The 20926-nt window shown below is 44.6% G+C and overlaps 1 protein-coding gene across 1 annotated transcript in view; it reads right to left on the minus strand.

Annotated features, from left to right (window-relative positions):
* Epac (Exchange protein directly activated by cAMP) overlaps positions 1-20926 on the minus strand; it is a gene marked incomplete at its 5' end in the record, with an annotated part of 1038330 nt that overhangs the window by 441052 nt on the left and 576352 nt on the right. Inside the window, one exon of the mRNA XM_070086005.1 lies at positions 535-1496. Within this exon, the coding sequence (XP_069942106.1) occupies positions 535-1496 (962 nt within the window). The remainder of the gene's footprint in view (positions 1-534; positions 1497-20926) is intronic.

Here is a 20926-nt window from a genome sequence, read left to right on the forward strand (position 1 = left end):
TTCCTACACAATATTTACGAGGGTTAAAATCCAGGAAGCCAGAAAAGACAGAAAAATGCCAGGTGGCCTGGTGGCTAAAGCTCCCGCTTCACACACGGAGGGCCCGGGTTCGATTCCCGGCGGGTGGAAACATTTCGACACGTTTCCTTACACCTGTTGTCCTGTTCACCTAGCAACAAATAGGTACCTGGGTGTTAGTCGACTGGTGTGGGTCCCCAATGGAAATAAGTTAGACAGTCCTCGATGACGCACTGACTTTCTTGGGTTATCCTGGGTGGCTAACCCTCCGGGGTTAAAAATCCGAACGAAATCTTATCTCTTATAACAATGCCTAGACATCAATACCTGTGCTACGAACAGTGATTTTATAACGAAGGCCTAGACACTAATGTCTCTGCTTTTGACTGTGACTATGACCATGAAATATAGGCTAGAGCACGTCCTCTGTTACACCTAGTGGTCATGTAAAGGCCTAGATACCATTGCCTCTTCTTCCCTCGGTGACCATGTAACAAAAGTGAGAGTAACACTTACCTCCACAATGGGGACGGCAGCGTTGCTGGGAGAGTCTAGTTCTTGGGATCGCTGCTGCTCCACCTTGCTGTGGGTTCTTCTTCCCCCTCGTCGTCGCCCCTTCGTTCGCCCTTTCACAACACCGTTTCCATTTATCACGCGCCCTGAGGGTTTACTTTCGCTCATGTCATCTTCTTCCTCTTCCTCATCATCGTCTTCCTCATAATCATCTTCCTCATCATCGTCTTCTCTGTCATGTCTTCGGAAACTGACTCCTGGAACATTATCATCTTCCTCGTCTTCTTCTGCTGTGTCTTGCGACTCGCAGCGCAAACGAAGCACTGCATGACGTAAACTGGAGCGACGTGGACTGACGGAGGGGCTGTCGAAGCTTGAGGCCCTGGTCAAGCTGGGTCGTCTGGGGCTGTCTCTTGTGGGAGTGCCATGTACGGGCGAAGACTTCGTGGGAGTGCCATGTACGGGTGAAGACTTCGTGGGAGTGCCATGTACAGGAGAAGACTTTGTGGGAGTGCCATGTACTGGCGAAGACTTAGTGGGAGTGCCATGTACGGGAGAAGACTTTGTGGGAGTGCCTCTGGGTGTGGAATTCCTTGACGAAGGCTCTCGCGGAGGGGACTCGCATTTATTTCTATTGTAAGCTTCACTCGTAGAGGGTCCAATATAGGAGTTGCTTCCCTTGGGTGAAGATGCAGCATTTCCGGTAGAGGTACCTCGAGATATGCTGAATCCCTTGGGAAGAGTACTGGAGCTCCTAGGCACTGAGATAGAACTGCTTCTCTGCTGGTGGCTGCTAGGGGTTCTAATAGGGGAGGAGGAAGAGGCTCTAGTAGGCGAGACAGCTGAGGCTCGGCGTCCCTCCTCCCTTGGGGTGGGTTCCCTTGGCAGCTCTCTGGGGGTAGTGGAGCGGCGGCGGCGGGAGCCCACCCGTCTCCAAAGAGCTCGACCCTCCTCCATCACTGATCCTGTGAAGGTAAAGGCAGACACGTACTACAGGAATGATATGAATTTGAGAGTCATGCTGATTATCGCACTCACACACAGGCAGGTCACACACATGGGTCAAGCAGCAGCAAGTGCAGTTTAGCTCACATTTGCATAAAACACACCGAGATTTAAAAAAAAAAAAAGTGTGAAACACTGGAGGCTCGAAGGAATTGAAGGAATTGACACTCTCACCTCAGACGGAAGTGGACGACAGTGTTAAGGGTGATTATCTTCAGAGATACAGAAGTGGATGGTAACAGTGTCAATGGTTGTCAGATTCAGAGCTACAGAAGTGTATTTGGCAACAATGTCAAGGGTGGTCAGTTGGGAGCTACAGAGGTGTCTGTCAACAGTGTCAAAGTTTGTCAACAACAAAGAACTTAGCAACAAGGGGTGGGGGTATAGTGATACCATGGAAATGTTTCATCTTTCCCCTGTCCCCCGTGAAAAGTTTTAGTTCCCTTGTTATAAAAGCCATGATTAGTCCTAATAGGTCTTAAGTTCTTACATAATTAAGTTCAGTAGAGTATGCAGTGAAATTTATATCAACCTACAAGAATAATCTGTGTCAAAAATATCTGAGGAATTACTACTGGTATTTCTTTAAAGGTTCTATTTATAATAGATTCCTTAAAATTAACAATATTATGATGGGGCGAGTGTCATGAGTGGCCGTTTAGGAGGTATACAAGCTGTCGAACCCCCTGCACCTTAGGTTCATTGTTTCAACCATCGTCATCTAGATGTTACTTACGCTATCATAAATCGTCCCATGCTGTCATAATACACATACTTACGCTATCATAAGTGTTCCCATGCCTTCATAATACACATACGGGTGTCGAATATTTACTAACGACAACTAAGCTTAATGAACTGTGTGGTGTTAAGGTGTTACTTAATATACTGTCTAATGAAACAGAGATTTTAAAAGTATCTAAGCATCATGTAAGGTCTTCTTAAAATTTTTAGTGAGATCCTTTGTTGCTGCAGTCCCAACATCTGGGTGATGAAGAGCATTATGCAAGTGTGTGTTTGCAACACTTGTTCACGCTGACCGGCCAGCACATCAAGTCATATTGTCTGAGCGGAAAGCGGACCCTGCTTTAAGTGCTTATGAGTCTCAGGGCATGAATAATTTAAATACTGACTCATTTCTGCTCAAATTTTCACAAAAAGAAAGAAAATCATAAACTACAGTTCTGTTAGCTCTCTTATTATACAGCGTTGATGTATGATTTAAGGATACTGACTGTAGCCTAAATTAAACATATTTTTGTTGAACATTAAAATGGTATAAAATACCGACAGGTTGTTAGGTAAGACACACATGTTTCAGACTATGGAACAATACTCTTCTCCAGACTGAGGGACTGACCACCTCAAAACTTCAAGGGTGATGGACGGATTACATCGTCTTCAAGTCTCTTCTGCTTCTATCAACTTTTCTGTACTCGTCTGAAGAAGCCTACTGTGTAGGCGAAAAGTTTCGAAATAAAGATACCTAACTGTTGTATATGTGCCTTACCTAACAACATATTTTTTGTTAATATATATCACACTTTTTTTAAAGCATAATTTATTAATGTACCTTCTTTTTGTTAAAATAGGAATTATCAGTGAACTAGGATATTCTAAATTTTCACTTTTTTCTTCCACTTTTATAATCAGATATTTTGTAAATTCAAAATATTCTTTCCCAGAAAAAAGTTCCACTACATTAATTTACTTTTAACGCAGGTATAAGCAAAGCATAACAAAATGATATCGCATGATGATAAAGTGGGAATCAACTACGTGTAGTAGAGTGATGGTTCCCCGAGTCTTCATATTTGTCCCCTCTGTCCTCTGATCCTAGTTGTCCCCTCTGTCCTCTGATCCTAGTTGTCCCCTCTGTCCTCTGATCCTAGTTGTCCCCTCTGTCCTCTGATCCTAGTTGTCCCCTCTGTCCTCTGATCCTAGTTGTCCCCTCTGTCCTCTGATCCTAGTTGTCCCCTCTGTCCTCTGATCCTAGTTGTCCCCTCTGTCCTCTGATCCTAGTTGTCCCCTCTGTCCTCTGATCCTAGTTGTCCCCTCTGTCCTCTGATCCTAGTTGTCCCCTCTGTCCTCTGATCCTAGTTGTCCCCTCTGTCCTCTGATCCTAGTCGTCCCCTCTGTCCTCTGGTCCTAGTTGTCCCCTCTGTCCTCTGATCCTAGTTGTCCCCTCTGTCCTCTGATCCTAGTTGTCCCCTCTGTCCTCTGATCCTAGTTGTCCCCTCTGTCCTCTGATCCTAGTTGTCCCCTCTGTCCTCTGATCCTAGTTGTCCCCTCTGTCCTCTGATCCTAGTTGTCCCCTCTGTCCTCTGATCCTAGTTGTCCCCTCTGTCCTCTGATCCTAGTTGTCCCCTCTGTCCTCTGATCCTAGTTGTCCCCTCTGTCCTCCGATCCTAGTTCTCCCCTCTATTCTCTGATCCTAGTTGTCCCCTCTGTCTTTTGATCCTAGTTGTTCCCTCTGTCCTGTGATCCTAGTTGTCCCCTCTGTCCTGTGATCCTAGTTGTCCCCTCTGTCCTCTGATCCTAGATGTCCCCTCTGTCCTCTGATCCTAGTTGTACCCTCTGTCCTTTGATCCTAGTTGTCCCCTCTGTCCTCTGATCCTAGTTGTTCCCTCTGTCCTCTGATCCTAGTTGTCCCCTCTGTCCTCTGATCCTAGTTGTCCCCTCTGTCCTCTGATCCTAGTCGTCCCCTCTGTCCTCTGGTCCTAGTTGTCCCCTCTGTCCTCTGATCCTAGTTGCCCCCTCTGTCCTCTGATCCTAGTTGTCCCCTCTGTCCTTTGATCCTAGTTGTTCCCTCTGTCCTCTGATCCTAGTTGTCCCCTCTGTCCTCTGATCCTAGTTGTCCCCTCTGTCCTCTGATCCTAGCTGTCCCCTCTGTCCTCTGATCCTAGTTGCCCCCCCTGTCCTATGATCCTAGTTGCCCCCTCTGTCCTCTGATCCTAGTTGTCCCCTCTGTCCTCTGATCCTAGTTGTCCCCTCTGTTCTCTGATCCTAGTTGTCCCCTCAGTCCTTTGATCCTAGTTGTTCCCTCTGTCCTCTGATCCTAGTTGTCCCCTCTGTCCTCTGATCCTAGTTATCCCCTCTGTCCTTTGATCCTAGTTGTTCCCTCTGTCCTCTGATCCTAGTTGTCCTCTCTGTCCTCTGATCCTAGTTGTCCCCTCTGTCCTGTGATCCTAGTTGTACCCTCTGTCCTTTGATCCTAGTTGTCCCCTCTGTCCTCTGATCCTAGTTGTCCCCTCTGTCCTCTGATCCTAGTTGTCCCCTCTGTCCTCTGATCCTAGTCGTCCCCTATGTCCTCTGATCCTAGTTGTCCCCTCTGTCCTCTGATCCTAGTTGCCCCCTCTGTCCTCTGATCCTAGTTGTCCCCTCTGTCCTCTGATCCTAGTTGTCCCCTCTGTCCTCTGATCCTAGTTGTCCCCTCTGTCCTTTCATCCTAGTTGTCCCCTCTGTCCTCTGATCCTAGTTGCCCCCTCTGTCCTCTGATCCTAGTTGTCCCCTCTGTCCTCTGATCCTAGTTGCCCCCGCTGTCCTCTGATCCTAGTTGTCCCCTCTGTCCTCTGACCCTAGTTGTCCCCTCTGTCCTTTGATCCTAGTTGTCCCCCTCTGTCCTCTGATCCTAGTTGTCCCATTTGTCCTCTGATCCTAGTTGTCCCCTCTGTCCTTTGATCCTAGTTGTCCCCCTCTGTCCTCTGATCCTAGTTCTCCCCTCTGTCCTCTGATCCTAGTTGTCCCCTCTGTCCTTTGATCCTAGTTGTCCCCCTCTGTCCTCTGATCCTAGTTGTCCCCTCTGTCCTTTGATCCTAGTTGTCCCCTCTGTCCTCTGACCCTAGTTGTCCCCTCTGTCCTTTGATCCTAGTTGTCCCCCTCTGTCCTCTGATCCTAGTTGTCCCCTCTGTCCTCTGATCCTAGTTGTCCCCTCTGTCCTCTGATCCTAGTTGTCCCCTCTGTCCTTTGATCCTAGTTGTCCCCCTCTGTCCTCTGATCCTAGTTCTCCCCTCTGTCCTCTGATCCTAGTTGTCCCCTCTGTCCTCTGATCCTAGTTGTCCCCCTCTGTCCTCTGATCCTAGTTGTCCCCTCTGTCCTCTGATCCTAGTTGTCCCCTCCCTCTGTCCTTTGATCCTAGTTGTCCCCCCTCTGTCCTCTGATCCTAGTTGTCCCCTCTGTCCTCTGATCCTAGTTGTCCCCTCTGTCCTCTGATCCTAGTTGTACCCTCTGTCCTCTGATCCTAGTTGTCCCCCTCTGTCCTCTGATCCTAGTTGTCCCCTCTGTCCTCTGATCCTAGTTGTCCCCTCTGTCCTCTGATCCTAGTTGTCCCCTCTGTCCTCTGATCCTAGTTGACCCCTCTGTCCTCTGATCCTTGTTGTCCCCTCTGTCCTCTGATCCTAGTTGTCCCCTCTGTCCTCTGATCCTAGTTGTCCCCTCTGTCCTCTGATCCTAGTTGTCCCCTCTGTCCTTTGATCCTAGTTGTCCCCCTCTGTCCTCTGATCCTAGTTGTCCCCTCTGTCCTCTGATCCTAGTTGTCCCCTCTGTCCTCTGATCCTAGTTGTACCCTCTGTCCTTTGATCCTAGTTTTCCCCTCTGTCCTCTGATCCTAGTTGTCCCCTCTGTCCTCTGATCCTAGTTGTCCCCTCTGTCCTCTGATCCTAGTTGCCCCCTCTGTCCTCTGATCCTAGTTGTCCCCTCTGTCCTCTGATCCTAGTTGTCCCCTCTGTCCTCTGATCCTAGTTGTCCCCTCTGTCTTCTGATCCTAGTTGTCCCCTCTGTCCTCTGATCCTAGTTGTCCCCTCTGTCCTCTGATCCTAGTTGTCCCCTCTGTCCTCTGATCCTAGTTGTCCCCTCTGTCCTCTGATCCTAGTTGTCCCTTCTGTCCTCTGATCCTAGTTGCCACCTCTGTCCTCTGATCCTAGTTGTCCCCTCTGTCCTCTGATCCTAGTTGTCCCCTCTGTTCTCTGATCCTAGTTGTCCCCTCTGTCCTCTGATCCTAGTTGTTCCCTCTGTCCTCTGATCCTAGTTGTCCCCTCTGTCCTCTGATCCTAGTTATCCCCTCTGTCCTTTGATCCTAGTTGTTCCCTCTGTCCTCTGATCCTAGTTGTCCCCTCTGTCCTCTGATCCTAGTTGTCCCCTCTGTCCTCTGATCCTAGTTGCCACCTCTGTCCTCTGATCCTAGTTGTCCCCTCTGTCCTCTGATCCTAGTTGTCCCCTCTGTTCTCTGATCCTAGTTGTCCCCTCTGTCCTCTGATCCTAGTTGTTCCCTCTGTCCTCTGATCCTAGTTGTCCCCTCTGTCCTCTGATCCTAGTTATCCCCTCTGTCCTTTGATCCTAGTTGTTCCCTCTGTCCTCTGATCCTAGTTGTCCCCTCTGTCCTCTGATCCTAGTTGTCCTCTCTGTCCTCTGATCCTAGTTGTACCCTCAGTCCTTTGATCCTAGTTGTCCCCTCTGTCCTCTGATCCTAGTTGTCCCCTCTGTCCTCTGATCCTAGTTGTCCCCTCTGTCCTCTGATCCTAGTTGCCCCCTCTGTCCTCTGATCCTAGTTATCAATCGCATCTGCTAGAAAAATGACAGGATGGATAATGAGAACCTTCAAAACTAGGGAGGCCAAGCCCATGATGACACTCTTCAGGTCACTTGTTCTATCTAGGCTGGAATATTGCTGCACTCTAACAGCACCTTTCAAGGCAGGTGAAATTGCCGACCTAGAAAATGTACAGAGAACTTTCACGGCGCGCATAACGGAGATAAAACACCTCAATTACTGGGAGCGCTTGAGGTTTCTAAACCTGTATTCCCTGGAACGCAGGAGGGAGAGATACATGATTATATACACCTGGAAAATCCTAGAGGGACTAGTACCGAACTTGCACACGAAAATCACTCACTACGAAAGCAAAAGACTTGGCAGACGATGCACCATCCCCCCAATGAAAAGCAGGGGTGTCACTAGCACGTTAAGAGACCATACAATAAGTGTCAGGGGCCCGAGACTGTTCAACTGCCTCCCAGCACACATAAGGGGGATTACCAACAGACCCCTGGCAGTCTTCAAGCTGGCACTGGACAAGCACCTAAAGTCAGTTCCAGATCAGCCGGGCTGTGGCTCGTACGTTGGTTTGCGTGCAGCCAGCAGCAACAGCCTGGTTGATCAGGCGCTGATCCACCAGGAGGCCTGGTCACAGACCGGGCCGCGGGGGCGTTGACCCCCGAAACTCTCTCCAGGTATCTCCAGGTAATCCCCTCTGTCCTTTGATCCTAGTTGTTCCCTCTGTCCTCTGATCCCTGTTGTCCCCTCTGTCCTCTGATCCTAGTTGTCCTCTCTGTCCTCTGATCCTAGTTGTACCCTCTGTCCTTTGATCCTAGTTGTCCCCTCTGTCCTCTGATCCTAGTTGTCCGCTCTGTCCTCTGATCCTAGTTGTCCCCTCTGTCCTCTGATCCTAGTTGTCCCCTCTGTCCTCTGATCCTAGTCGTCCCCTGTGTCCTCTGGTCCTAGTTTTCCCCTCTGTCCTCTGATCCTAGTTGCCCCCTCTGTCCTCTGATCCTAGTTGTCCCCTCTGTCCTCTGATCCTAGTTGTCCCCTCTGTCCTCTGATCCTAGTTGTCCCCTCTGTCCTCTGATCCTAGTTGTACCCTCTGTCCTTTGATCCTAGTTATTCCCTCTGTCCTCTGATCCTAGTTGTCCCCTCTGTCCTCTGATCCTAGTTGTCCCCTCTGTCCTCTGATCCTAGTTGTACCCTCTGTCCTTTGATCCTAGTTGTCCCCCTGTTCTCTGATCCTAGTTGTCCCCTCTGTCCTCTGATCCTAGTTGTCCCCTCTGTCCTCTGATCCTAGTCATCCCCTCTGTCCTCTGGTCCTAGTTGTCCCCTCTGTCTTCTGATCCTAGTTGTCCCCTCTGTCCTCTGGTCCTAGTTGTCCACTCTGTCCTCTGATACTAGTTGTCCCCTCTGTCCTCTGATCCTAGTTGTCCCCTCTGTCCTCTGATCCTAGTTGTCCCCTCTGTCCTCTGATCCTAGTTGTCACCTCTGTCCTCTGATCCTAGTTGTCACCTCTGTCCTCTGATCCTAGTTGTCACCTCTGTCCTCTGATCTTAGTTGTCACCTCTGTCCTCTGATCCTAGTTGTCCCCTCTCTCCTCTGATCCTAGTGTCCCCTCTGTCCTCTGATCCTAGTTGTCCTGTCTCTCCTCTGATCCAAGTTGTCCCCTCTGTCCTCTGATCCTAGTTGTCCTCTCTTTCCTCTGATCCTAGTTGTCCTGTTTATCCTCTGATCCTAGTTGTTCCCTTTGTCTTCTGATCCTAGTTGTCCCCTCTGTCCTCTGATCCTAGTTGTCCTCTCTGTCCTCTGATCCTAGTTGTCCCCTCTGTCCTCTGATCCTAGTTGTCCCCTCTGTCTTCTGATCCTAGTTGTCCTCTCTGTCCTCTGATCCTAGTTGTCCCCTCTGTCCTCTAATCCTAGTTGTCCCCTCTGTCCTCTGATCCTAGTTGTCCCCTCTGTCCTCTGATCCTAGTTATCCCCTCTGTCTTCTGATCTTAGTTATGGGCCTGTGATAGTGTCAAGGCTGGTCAGTGTGAGAGCTGCACTGGTGTCTGGTAACAGTTTCAAGGATGATCAGTTTTAGAACTACACTGGTAGTGGCAACATTGTCAAGAATGGTTAGTTTGGGAGCAACACTGGTGTCTGGCAATACTGTCAAGGATGGAGAGTTTGAAAGTGGCTGGAAATAATAAGAACATAAGATAGGAGGAACACTGCAGCAGGCCTGTTGGCCCATACTAGGCAGGTCCTTTACAATTCATCCCACTAACAAAACATTTGAACATCAAAATGGTATACAATACCGACAGGTTGGTTGGTAAGACAACCTCAAATTCTACGACTTCAAGGGTGATGGACTGATTACATCGTCCTCACATCTCTACTGTTCCTGTCTACTTTCTGTATTCGACTGAAGAAGCCTACTGTGTAGGCGAAACGTTTAGGAATAAAGTTGCCTAACTGTTGCCTATGTGTCTTACCTACCAACCTGTCGGTATTGTATACCATTTTGATGATCATCTTGTCAGACACTGCAACACATGGCCTCTTGGTACAGAAAACACCTTGGACAACCCTTTCAAGTGAGAACTGTTGGATCTGAGAGGGACCTGACCTCTCAGTGGCTACATTCTCACTACTACTACTACTACTCTGCACCTCTCCTTCCGACAGTATTTAAGTCTCAGCACTGTCGCTTGATCTTCAGATAGTTCCTGACTATGGAACTGAACTTCTCCAGGCAGAGGGACTGACAACCTCAAATTCTACGACTTCAAGGGTGATGGACTGATTACATCGTCCTCACATCTCTACTGTTCCTGTCTACTTTCTGTATTCGACTGAAGAAGCCTACTGTGTAGGCGAAACGTTTCGGAATAAAGTTGCCTAACTGTTGAGTGGAGAAATTTTCTCCAGGAGGAGAGTATCAGCCCCCTTCAGCCCCTTTCAGCCCTTTCAGCCCCTTTCCGCCTTGAGGGGCCCAGCCCTCTCAGAAGGGGCAAATATCTTGTTTACTGCTACAGCGAGTAATTGATAGCAGATGCAGTACGAGTATGCGACATGGTCAAGCGACCGCTGCTCCTTGCAGTCCTGTGTTGCAAAGTGTAGCTTAATAAAAGACAGTTCATCTCTTATCTTAGCAAGACAATTAAGGAAAATCCTGCTCCCACTTTATTACCATAGTAAAGATAGTGGACATTGTTGTCTATGCTTAAGACAGCAAGATTTAAACATTCTGCTTTGCTTCATCGAGGAAGTGGCAAGGAAGCAAAAGTACTAGGTCAGCTTTTCCTATGTGCTAGGGGAGTAACGGTGTGGGGTGCTGTGGCGTCTTCAGATTACTTTTGACTCTACTGAGAGTGACACTGACGCCAGGATAACCAACAAAGAACGATCTGTGCGTTAGTGTGAACAAAGTGTCTCACAAAACACAATAAACACTTACAGAGAAGTGTGATCAGCTTCTTTAGTGATAAGATTGTGAACAATAAAGACAAATCTTGTGAAACATAGTGTACCAGTGTGCGTATTCATAGACTATGGAAGACGTGGACATCCAAGGACACTTAAGCTTCTATCAAGTCACCGATATCTGTCGAAGGTGTGAAAAACACCATAGCTCACGCTACAAGAGCAAGGTAGGTTACGAATTTCTTGTAGTATGGGGGACTGTGCAGTTCTTGAGTCGGAAGGAGTTTGTAATCAACCTATAGTCGGCAGTTAGGTGCGGACTTTTGAGTCCACACAAGTAAGTTTGTCAGCCATCAGTGAATGAAATATGCTGACATAACACACCCTAGGGGTAATTTACAATCTTACAAATTATAACTCTTTACAGCCCGTTGAGAGATGACTTCGACAGCTTCTCAAGACCTCGTCTGCAGGGGCGGCTGTGCAGGCGATGAGCTGTCTTTCTAAGTTACGTACAAACCAGAGATGCAGAGAGATTATCTCTTTCTCCACGTCTCTACCCAAGAGAATCCAGCTGACATGTTGTCACGTGGTGTCCCACTCAAGAAATTTGTGGATAATAAATTATGGCTCCACGGACCGAACTGGCTCTCTAATGAAAATAACTGGCCTCAGCAAAAAGCTCACATTATGCCAGAAGAAACAGTCTGCTTGAACACAGAAATAAGTTGAGTAAATACTGCAGACACAAAAGAAAGAGTCATTGATGGATCTAAATACTCATCTTTGGGTAAATTCTTAAGAGTTACAGCTCTTGTCTTTAAATTCATTAAAGGAATAAAACCTGATTATGAATGTCCTGAACCCATTAAATACTGGGTGAAACTAATACAGAAAGATGTTTTCTCTACAGAATATAAATTTCTGGAAACACAAGATAAATCCCCAAAGAAACCTGTCATGATTAATTCTTTAGGACTTTATTTCGACTCAGAAAAGATTATAAGATGTCGAGGAAGAATTCATAATTCTTCACTACCTAAAGAAGCCATGCATCCAATATTGATCCCCAAGAATCATTGGCTAACAAAACTGATTGTTCAAAACGCCCACAGTAACGTGTTAAATGGTGGTGTAGCTGACACACTTTGTCATATACGACAATCCTACTGGATACCTCAAGGTCGACAAAGTGTGAAAAAGCAAATAAAGGACTGTATTACTTGTCGTCACTACGATTTGCGAGTATGTCAGTATCCAGGTCCACCTCCATATCCCTCTGAAAGAGTTTGTCATATCACTCCATTTGAGGTGACAGGTGTAGATTACACTGGACCAATCAATGTGTACATCTGTTTGTTCACTTGTGCTACAACTAGAGCAGTACATCTAGAAGTAGCCACTGACATGCCTGCTGAAACCTTTATCAAATTATTCAGACGGTTTGCAGCCAGAAGGGCATATCCCAGACTGATGATTTCAGATAATGCAACGAACTTTGTTGCTGGTGCTGCTTATATAAGCAAGATCTTTGATCAACCAGAAGTACAACAGATGCAGAATCAACGCAGGTGTCGTTGGAGATACATTCCTCCTAAATCTCCATGGCACGGCGGATTTTATGAAAGAATGATCGGCATTGTAAAACGTTGTTTAAGGAAGACTCTTCATCGTCAAAGAATCGACTTAGAAGAATTCCGTACAGTTGTGACTGAAATAGATAACAGAGTTAACAGACCTCTAACTTATGTTACCGATGATCTGGACAATTTAGAAGTGATAAGTCCATCTCATTTACTCCATGGCAGAAGGCTCGAACCTGTTCCTCCCACGAATGATAAAGAAATCATAGAGGATCCTTCTTATTTCGAACCTGAGCAACTCAGACACAAATTCAAACACCTTAATAAAGTGATTGAACGTTGGGAGAAAAATTGGCAAGAAGACTATCTCACCTCATTGAGAGAACACTTCTATGGAGCTGGTGTTCCTGAAAATCGTAAGTCCTTAAGACCTGGTGACATTGTGATTATCGACAATGATGGTCCGAGGTCCCAATGGCCACTTGGAAAAATGGTGACCATATATCCTGATGCAAATGGAATCATCAGGACAGTTGATGTTTTGAGCAAAGGTGTAGTGAATAAGCGGACAATAAATAAACTAGTACCGTTAGAATTACACAGTGTTGAAAACAAAATTAGTGATTCTCCAGAAACCACACAGACTAAAGCTGTTCAGAAAAGACAAGCAGCAGTGGTGGCGAGTGAGAAAATCAAATTTATGTTAAGGGATGAATAGTTCACCTGCAGCGAACCTCCTTCGCCCCCCAGTGTGGAGAAATTTTCTCCAGGAGGGTAACAGCCCCTTTCAGCCCTTTCAGCCCCTTTCAGCCCTGAGGGGCCCAGCCCTCTCAGAAGGGGCAAATATCTTGTTTACTGCTACAGCGAGTAATTGATAGCAGATGCAGTACGAGTATGCGATGTGGTCAAGCGACCGCTGCTCCTTGCAGTCCTGTGTTGCAAAGTGTAGCTTAATAAAAGACAGTTCATCTCTTACCTTAGCAAGACAATTAAGGAAAATCCTGCTCCCACTTTATTGCCATAGTAAAGATAGTGGACATTGTTGTCTATGCTTAAGACAGCACGATTTAAACATTCTGCTTTGCTTCATCGAGGAAGTGGCAAGGAAGCAAAAATACTAGGTCAGCTTTTCCTTTGTGCTAGGGGAGTAACGGCGTGGGGTGCTGTGGCGTCTTCAGATTACTTTTGACTCTACTGAGAGTGACACTGACGCCAGGATAACCAACAAAGAACGATCTGTGTGTTAGTGTGAACAAAGTGTCTCACAAAACACAATAAACACTTACAGAGAAGTGTGATCAGCTTCTTTAGTGATAAGATTGTGAACAATAAAGACAAATCTTGAGGAACATAGTGTACCAGTGTGCGTATTCCTAGACTATGGAAGATGTGGACATCCAAGGACACTTCAGCTTCTATCAAGTCACCGATATCTGTCGAAGGTGTGAAGAACACCATAGCTCATGCTACAAGAGCAAGGTAGGTTACGAATTTCTAGTAGTACGGGGGACTGCGCAGTTCTTGAGTCGCAAAGAGTTTGTAATCAACCTATATTCGGCAGTTAGGTGCAGACTTTTGAGTCCACACAAGTAAGTTTGTCAGCCATCAGTGAATGAAATATGCTGACATAACACCCCCTAGGGGTAATTTATAATCTTACAAACTATAACTCTTTACAGCCCGTTGAGAGATGACTTCGACAGCTTCTCAAGACCTCGTCTGCAGGGGCGGCTGTGCAGGCGATGAGCTGTCTTTCTAAGTTATGTACAAACTCTTTAAACTTAGCTGGTAATACCATTTCTCAACATGTTGCCTATGTGTCTTACCTACCAACAAAACATTTGCCCAACCCAATTTTCAATGCTACCCAAGAAATAAGCTCTGATGTGCAAGTCCCACTCAAATCCAACCCCTCCTACTCATGTACTTATCCAACCTAAATTTGAAACTACCCAAAGTCCTAGCCTCAATAACCCAACTAGGTAGACTGTTCCACTCATCAACTACCCGATTTCCAAACCAATACTTTCCTATGTATTTCCTAAATCTAAACTTATCTAATTTAAATCCATTACTGCGGGTTCTCTCTTGGAGAGATATCCTCAAGACCTTATTAATATCCCCTTTATTAATACCTATCTTCCACTTATACACATCGATCATGTCTCCCCTCATTCTTCGTCTAACAAGTAAATGTAACTTAAGAGCCTTCAATCTTTCTTCATAAGGAAAATTTTTAATGCTATGTATTAATTTAGTCATCCTACGCTGAATGTTTTCTAACGAATTTATGTCCATTCTGTAAAATGGAGACCAGAATTGAGCTGCATAATCTAGGCGAGGCCTTACTAATGATGTATAAAGCTACAGTATGACCTCTGGACTTCTGTTGCTTACACTTCTTGATATAAATCCCAGTAATCTATTTGCCTTATTACGTACGCTTAGGCAATGCAGTCTTGGTTTAAGGTTGCTGCTCAACATAACCCCCAAGACCTTTTTGCAATCTGTATGGCTAAGTTCTACATCATTTAACTTATAAGTGCTAGGGTTATGGACACTCCCGAGCTTCAGAACCTTGCATTTATCTACATGAGTGGTGACGTGTACTTAGCTCTGTGAAGACCTGTTTGTGTGCTCTCTGTGAATCTGAACCAGGATGCCCTCTCTTGAGCAACTTTACCAGCAGCTGAGAGAAGAGCTCAGAGTTGCTAAGATGGAGATACGGCGATTAACGGAGGAGAACAAGAGGATTCGTAGTAATCCTCCTGTTGTGAGTCCCCAGGTTAAGAGGGGAGCTTGGTCAGTGGCCGGGCAACATGGAACCAAGCTGAAGATCAAGAAAACGGTTGGAGAGGCAGAAACAACGAGAAACCAGAAGACTACCGTGGAAACTTCCAACCCATTCTCGGTGCTACCCGACGAATGTGAGTGTTCTACTGGGAATGCCACAACGAGCACCAAAGAAGCATTGGCAGACGTGAGTGAGACATCCCTAGAAACCCCAACGAAGACCATCGAGAACGTCTTGACGAATTCTACAAGTGGTGTAATGCTACCTGGCGAATGTGAGTCGACTACTCGGAGCATCACGACGGACGACGCAAAGGAAGGTAAAAACATTGTTGTTGTTGGGGATAGCCAGATTAGGTACATGGATAGGGCATTCTGCTTGAAGGACAGGAGTAGGAGGCAGAGAGTGTGTTTTCCTGGGGCAGGGATGAAGGATATTGTTAGCCATCTGGATGACATCATGAGAGGTAATGGGAGCAATCCTATTATCTGTCTCAGTGCTGGAGGCAACGATGTTGGCAGACGTAGGAGTGAGGACCTGATTAGCAAGTATAGGTCAGCAATAGATATAATTAGGAGGAAGGGTGGGAAACCTGTCATATGTGGCATTTTGCCAAGGAGAGGAGTTGGAAATGAATGGTTGTCCAGAGCAATTGGTGTCAATTGCTGGCTGGACAAATACTGTAAGGAAAATGCGGTAACATTCATTGACAACTGGGACCTCTTCTATGGCAGAAATGACATGTATGCCAGGGATGGGGTTCACTTATCTAGGTGTGGGGTGGGAGCACTGGCCAACGCAGTGGAGGGAGCTGTTAGGTCTTTAAACTAGGAATAGTTAGTGGTATGGGTTTCTGCGGGAAAACTGTGAAGTCTCAGGGTAGTAATATGAGTACTAGGAGAACTAGTAATAGGCAAAATGAGGTGGATATCGGAAAGCCAGTGGCACTAATTGACAAGGACAGTAATAGGTTTAGTGGAATAACAGAAAGGAGCAGGAATGATAAAGAGAAAGGAGGGTCCTTAAGTATATATTACACAAATAGTCGCAGTGCTAGGAATAAGATGGACGAGTTGAGACTAGTTGCTAGTGCAGGTAACATAGATGTATTTGCCATTACTGAGACGTGGTTTAATTCAAAAAGTCGGGACATGCCTGCAGAATGTCACATTCAGGGTTTCAAATTGTTCCAAGTAGATAGAAGTATCGGGAAGGGGGGTGGGGTGGCATTGTATGTCCGAGATCGCTTGAACTGTTGCATTAAAACGGGTATTAAGTCTGAAGTAACACATACAGAGTCTGTTTGGATAGAATTTTCAGAGGGGCATGAAAAATTAACTTTAGGTGTGATATACCGTCCCCCAAATTTAGATAGGGACCAGGGAAGACTACTATGGGAGGAAATTGTTAGGGCCACAAGGCACGATAATGTAGTAATTCTAGGAGACTTTAACTTTAGTCATATTGATTGGAATTTCTTGACTGGGAATTTAGAATCATACGACTTCTTAGAAGTAGTTCAGGATTGTTTTCTGAAGCAGTTTGTGACAGAACCTACAAGGGGTAATAACCTGCTTGACTTAGTTCTGGCAAACAATGAATCCCTTGTTAATAATTTAGAAGTTTCAGAAGAACTGGGTGCTAGCGACCACAAATCAATTACATTTAGAATTGAATGGAAGTATGATAGTAGGGATAACTCAGTAACAGTCCCAGATTTTCGCTTAGCAGATTACGATGGGCTTAGAGAACACTTATCATCTGTTGACTGGGGTAACGAAGAGAGCTATCAATATGACAGTTTTCTGAACACAATACATGCTGCTCAAAGAACATTTATCCCTTATAAAGAAATTAGATCAAATAGAAATGACCCAAAATGGATGAATAATAGGCTGAAATATCTACTAGGGCATAAGAAAGGAATTTATAGGCGTATCAAAAGAGGCGAGGGTCATCTTATGAATCAGTATATTGACACTAAGAGGGACATTAAAAAGGGGATAAGAAAAGCTAAAAGGGACTATGAAATTAAAGTTGCTAGGGATTCTAAAACTAACCCAAAAAGTTTTTTCCAGGTATATAGAACAAAAGTCAGAGATAAGATAGGTCCCCTTAAAAATAACTATGGGCATCTTACTGACAAAGAGAATGAAATGTGCTCGATTTTAAATAATTATTTTCTCTCGGTTTTTACACAGGAAGACACTAATAATATTCCGGTAATTAATTTTTATAGTGGGCCAGAAGAAGATAAATTATGTAACATCATAGTCACTAGTGAAATGGTTGTGAAGCAGATAGACCGACTGAAGCAAAATAAGTCACCGGGTCCTGATGAGGTTTTTTCAAGGGTTCTAAAGGAATGCAAAATGGAAGTCTGTGAACCATTAACTAATATTTTTAATTTATCTCTTCAAACAGGTGTAGTGTCTGATATGTGGAAGATGGCTAATGTAATTCCTATTTTTAAAACAGGGGACAAGTCGTTACCGTCAAATTACCGCCCAATAAGCCTGACCTCAATTGTAGGCAAATTACTAGAGTCAATTATAGCTCAAATTATAAGAAGCCATCTCGATAAGCATAGCTTGATTAATGATACTCAGCATGGATTCACAAGAGGCCGGTCTTGTCTAACTAATTTATTAACTTTTTTCAGTAAAGCTTTTGAGGCTGTTGACCACGATAAAGAATTTGATATTATTTACTTAGATTTTAGTAAGGCATTTGATAGAGTTCCGCACCAAAGACTGTTGAAGAAAGTAGCAGCTCATGGCATTGGGGGAAGAGTGCTCTCGTGGATCGAATCATGGCTCACAGACAGGAAGCAGAGAGTGTCCATAAATGGGGTTAAATCCGAGTGGGGATCAGTAACAAGTGGCGTTCCACAGGGATCAGTCTTGGGCCCGTTGTTGTTTATAATATATATCAATGATCTTGATGAAGGAATTACTAGTGATATGAGCAAATTCGCCGATGACACGAAGATAGGTAGGATAATTGATTCAAACGTAGATGTTAGGGAACTTCAGGAGGATTTAGACAAACTCTACTCTTGGTCAGAAAAGTGGCAGATGCAGTTCAATGTAGATAAATGCAAGGTTCTGAAGCTCGGAAGTGTCCATAACCCTAGCACTTATAAGTTAAATAATGTAGAACTTAGCCATACAGATTGCGAAAAGGACTTGGGGGTTATGGTAAGCAGCAACCTTAAACCAAGACAGCAATGCCTAAGCGTACGTAATAAGGCAAATAGATTACTGGGATTTATATCAAGAAGTGTAAGCAACAGAAGTCCAGAGGTCATACTGCAGCTTTATACATCATTAGTAAGGCCTCACCTAGATTATGCAGCTCAATTCTGGTCTCCATATTACAGAATGGACATAAATTCGTTAGAAAACATTCAGCGTAGGATGACTAAATTAATACATAGCATTAGAAATCTTCCTTATGAAGAAAGATTGAAGACTCTTAAGTTACATTCACTTGTTAGACGAAGAATGAGGGGAGACCTGATCGAAGTGTATAAGTGGAAGATAGGTATTAATAAAGGGGATATTAACAAGGTCTTGAGGATATCTCTCCAAGAGAGAACCCGCAGTAATGGATTTAAATTAGATAAGTTTAGATTTAGAAAGGACATAGGAAAGTATTGGTTTGGAAATAGGGTAGTTGATGAGTGGAACAGTCTACCTAGTTGGGTTATTGAGGCTAGGACTTTGGGTAGTTTCAAATTTAGGTTGGATAAGTACATGAGTGGGAGGGGTTGGATTTGAGTGGGACTTGCACATCAGAGCTTATTTCTTGGGTAGCATTGAAAATTGGGTTGGTCAAATGTTTGTTAGTGGGATGAATTGTAAAGGACCTGCCTAGTATGGGCCAACAGGCCTGCTGCAGTGTTCCTCCTTTCTTATGTTCTTATGTTACTTCTTATGTAAAAACCGAGAGAAAATAATTATTTAAAATCGAGCACATTTCATTCTCTTTGTCAGTAAGATGCCCATAGTTATTAGTTAACTTGTTCTATAGACCTGGAAAAAACGTTTTGGGTTAGTTTTAGAATCCCTAGCAACTTTAATTTCTTAATCCCTTTTCGCTTTTCTAATCCCCTTTTTAATGTCCCTCTTAATGTCAATACACTTATTCCTAAGATGACCCTCACCTCTTTTGATACGCCTATAAATTCCTTTCTTATGCCCTAGTAGGAATTTCAGCCTATTATTCATCCATTTTGGGTCATTTCTATTTGATCTAATTTCTTTATACGGGATAAACGTTCTTTGAGCAGCATGTATAGTGTTCAGAAAACTGTCATATTGATATCTCTCTTCGTTACCGCAGTCAACAGATAAGTGTTGTCTAAGCCCATCGTAATCTGCCAAGCGAAAATCTGGGACTGTTATTGAGTTATCCCTACTATCGTACTTCCATTCAATGCTAAATGTAATTGATTTGTGGTCGGTACCACCGAGTTCCTCTGAAATTTCTAAATTATTAACAAGGGATTCATTGTTTGCCAGAACTAAGTCAAGGAGGTTATTACCCCTTGTAGGTTCTGTCACAAACTGCTTCAAAAAACAATCCTGAACTACTCCTAAGAAAATCTCCTAGAATTACTACATTATCTTGTCTTGTGGCCCTAACAATTTCCTCCCATAGTAGTCTCCCTTGGTCCTTATCTAAGTTTGGGGGACGGTATATCACACCTAAAATAAATTTTTCATGCCCCTCTGAAAATTCTATCCAAACAGACTCTGTATGTGTTACTTCAGACTTAATACCCGTTTTTATGCAACAGTTCAAGCGATCTCGGACATGGCAATATAAACACAAATGCAGTATAATGTGATCCTTTATTGACTACGTTTCGCCCACACAGTGGGCTTTTTCAAGTCACAAACAGAACTCTGTTTGTGACTTGAAAAAGCCCACTGTGTGGGCGAAACGTAGTCAATAAAGGATCACATTATACTGCATTTGTGTTTATATTGCCATTGTGTCGGTATTTTATACCATTTATTTCCATCCTATCTCGGACATACAATGCCACCCCACCCCCCTTCAGGACCCTCCTTTCTCTTTACCCTTCCTGCTCCTTTCTGCTATTCCGCTAAACCTATTACTGTCCTTCTCAATTAGTGCCACTGGCTTTCCAATATCCACTTCATTGTGCCTGTAACTAGTTCTCCTAGTATTCATATTACTACACTGCGGCTTCACTGTTTTCCCGCCAAAACCCATACCACTAACTATTCTTAGTTTAAAGACCTAACAGCTCCCTCCACTGCATTGGCCAGTGCTCCCATCCCACACCTAGATAAGTGAACCCCATCCCTGGCATACATGGCATTTCTGCCATAGAAGAGGTCCCAGTTGTTAATGAATGTTACCGCATTTTCCTTACAGTATTTGTCCAGCCAGCAATTGACACCAATTGCTCTGGACAACCATTCATTTCCAGCTCCTCTCCTTGGCAAAATACCACATATGACAGGGTTCCCACCCTTCCTCCTAATTATCTCTATCGCTGACCTATACCTGCTAATCAGTTCCTCACTCCTACGTCTGCCAACATCGTTGCCTCCAGCACTGAGACAGATAATAGGATTGCTCCCATTACCTCTCATGATGTCATCCAGACGGCTAACAATATCCTTCATCGCAGCCCCAGGAAAAAACTCTCTGCCTTCTACTCCTATCCTTCAAGCAGAATGCCCTATCCATGTACCTAATCTGGCTATGCGGTGTCTGGTAAAAGTGTCAAGGATAGTCAACGTTAAAATAAGAGAGGTATCTGCCATCAGTGTCAAAAGCTATCAACTTAAGAGGAACAGATGTGTCTGGCAATAGTGTCAAGTAGATAAACTAGACACATGTGCAACACCTGCGAATATTTATTAGATATCCATTAAGGAATACCTTAAAGCGTTCGTCTAATTTTTTCTTTTTCTTTCTCTAAAGCTTCCTTATTAATTCGTTCATAAGAAAGTCTCTTCATATAGTCATTAAATTTTCAACGCTGTTGTGTATGGTAACAAAGGCAAGATTCATGAAAAT

Source organism: Cherax quadricarinatus, chromosome 17 (genome assembly GCF_038502225.1).
Source record: "Cherax quadricarinatus isolate ZL_2023a chromosome 17, ASM3850222v1, whole genome shotgun sequence".
NCBI lineage: Eukaryota > Metazoa > Arthropoda > Malacostraca > Decapoda > Parastacidae > Cherax > Cherax quadricarinatus.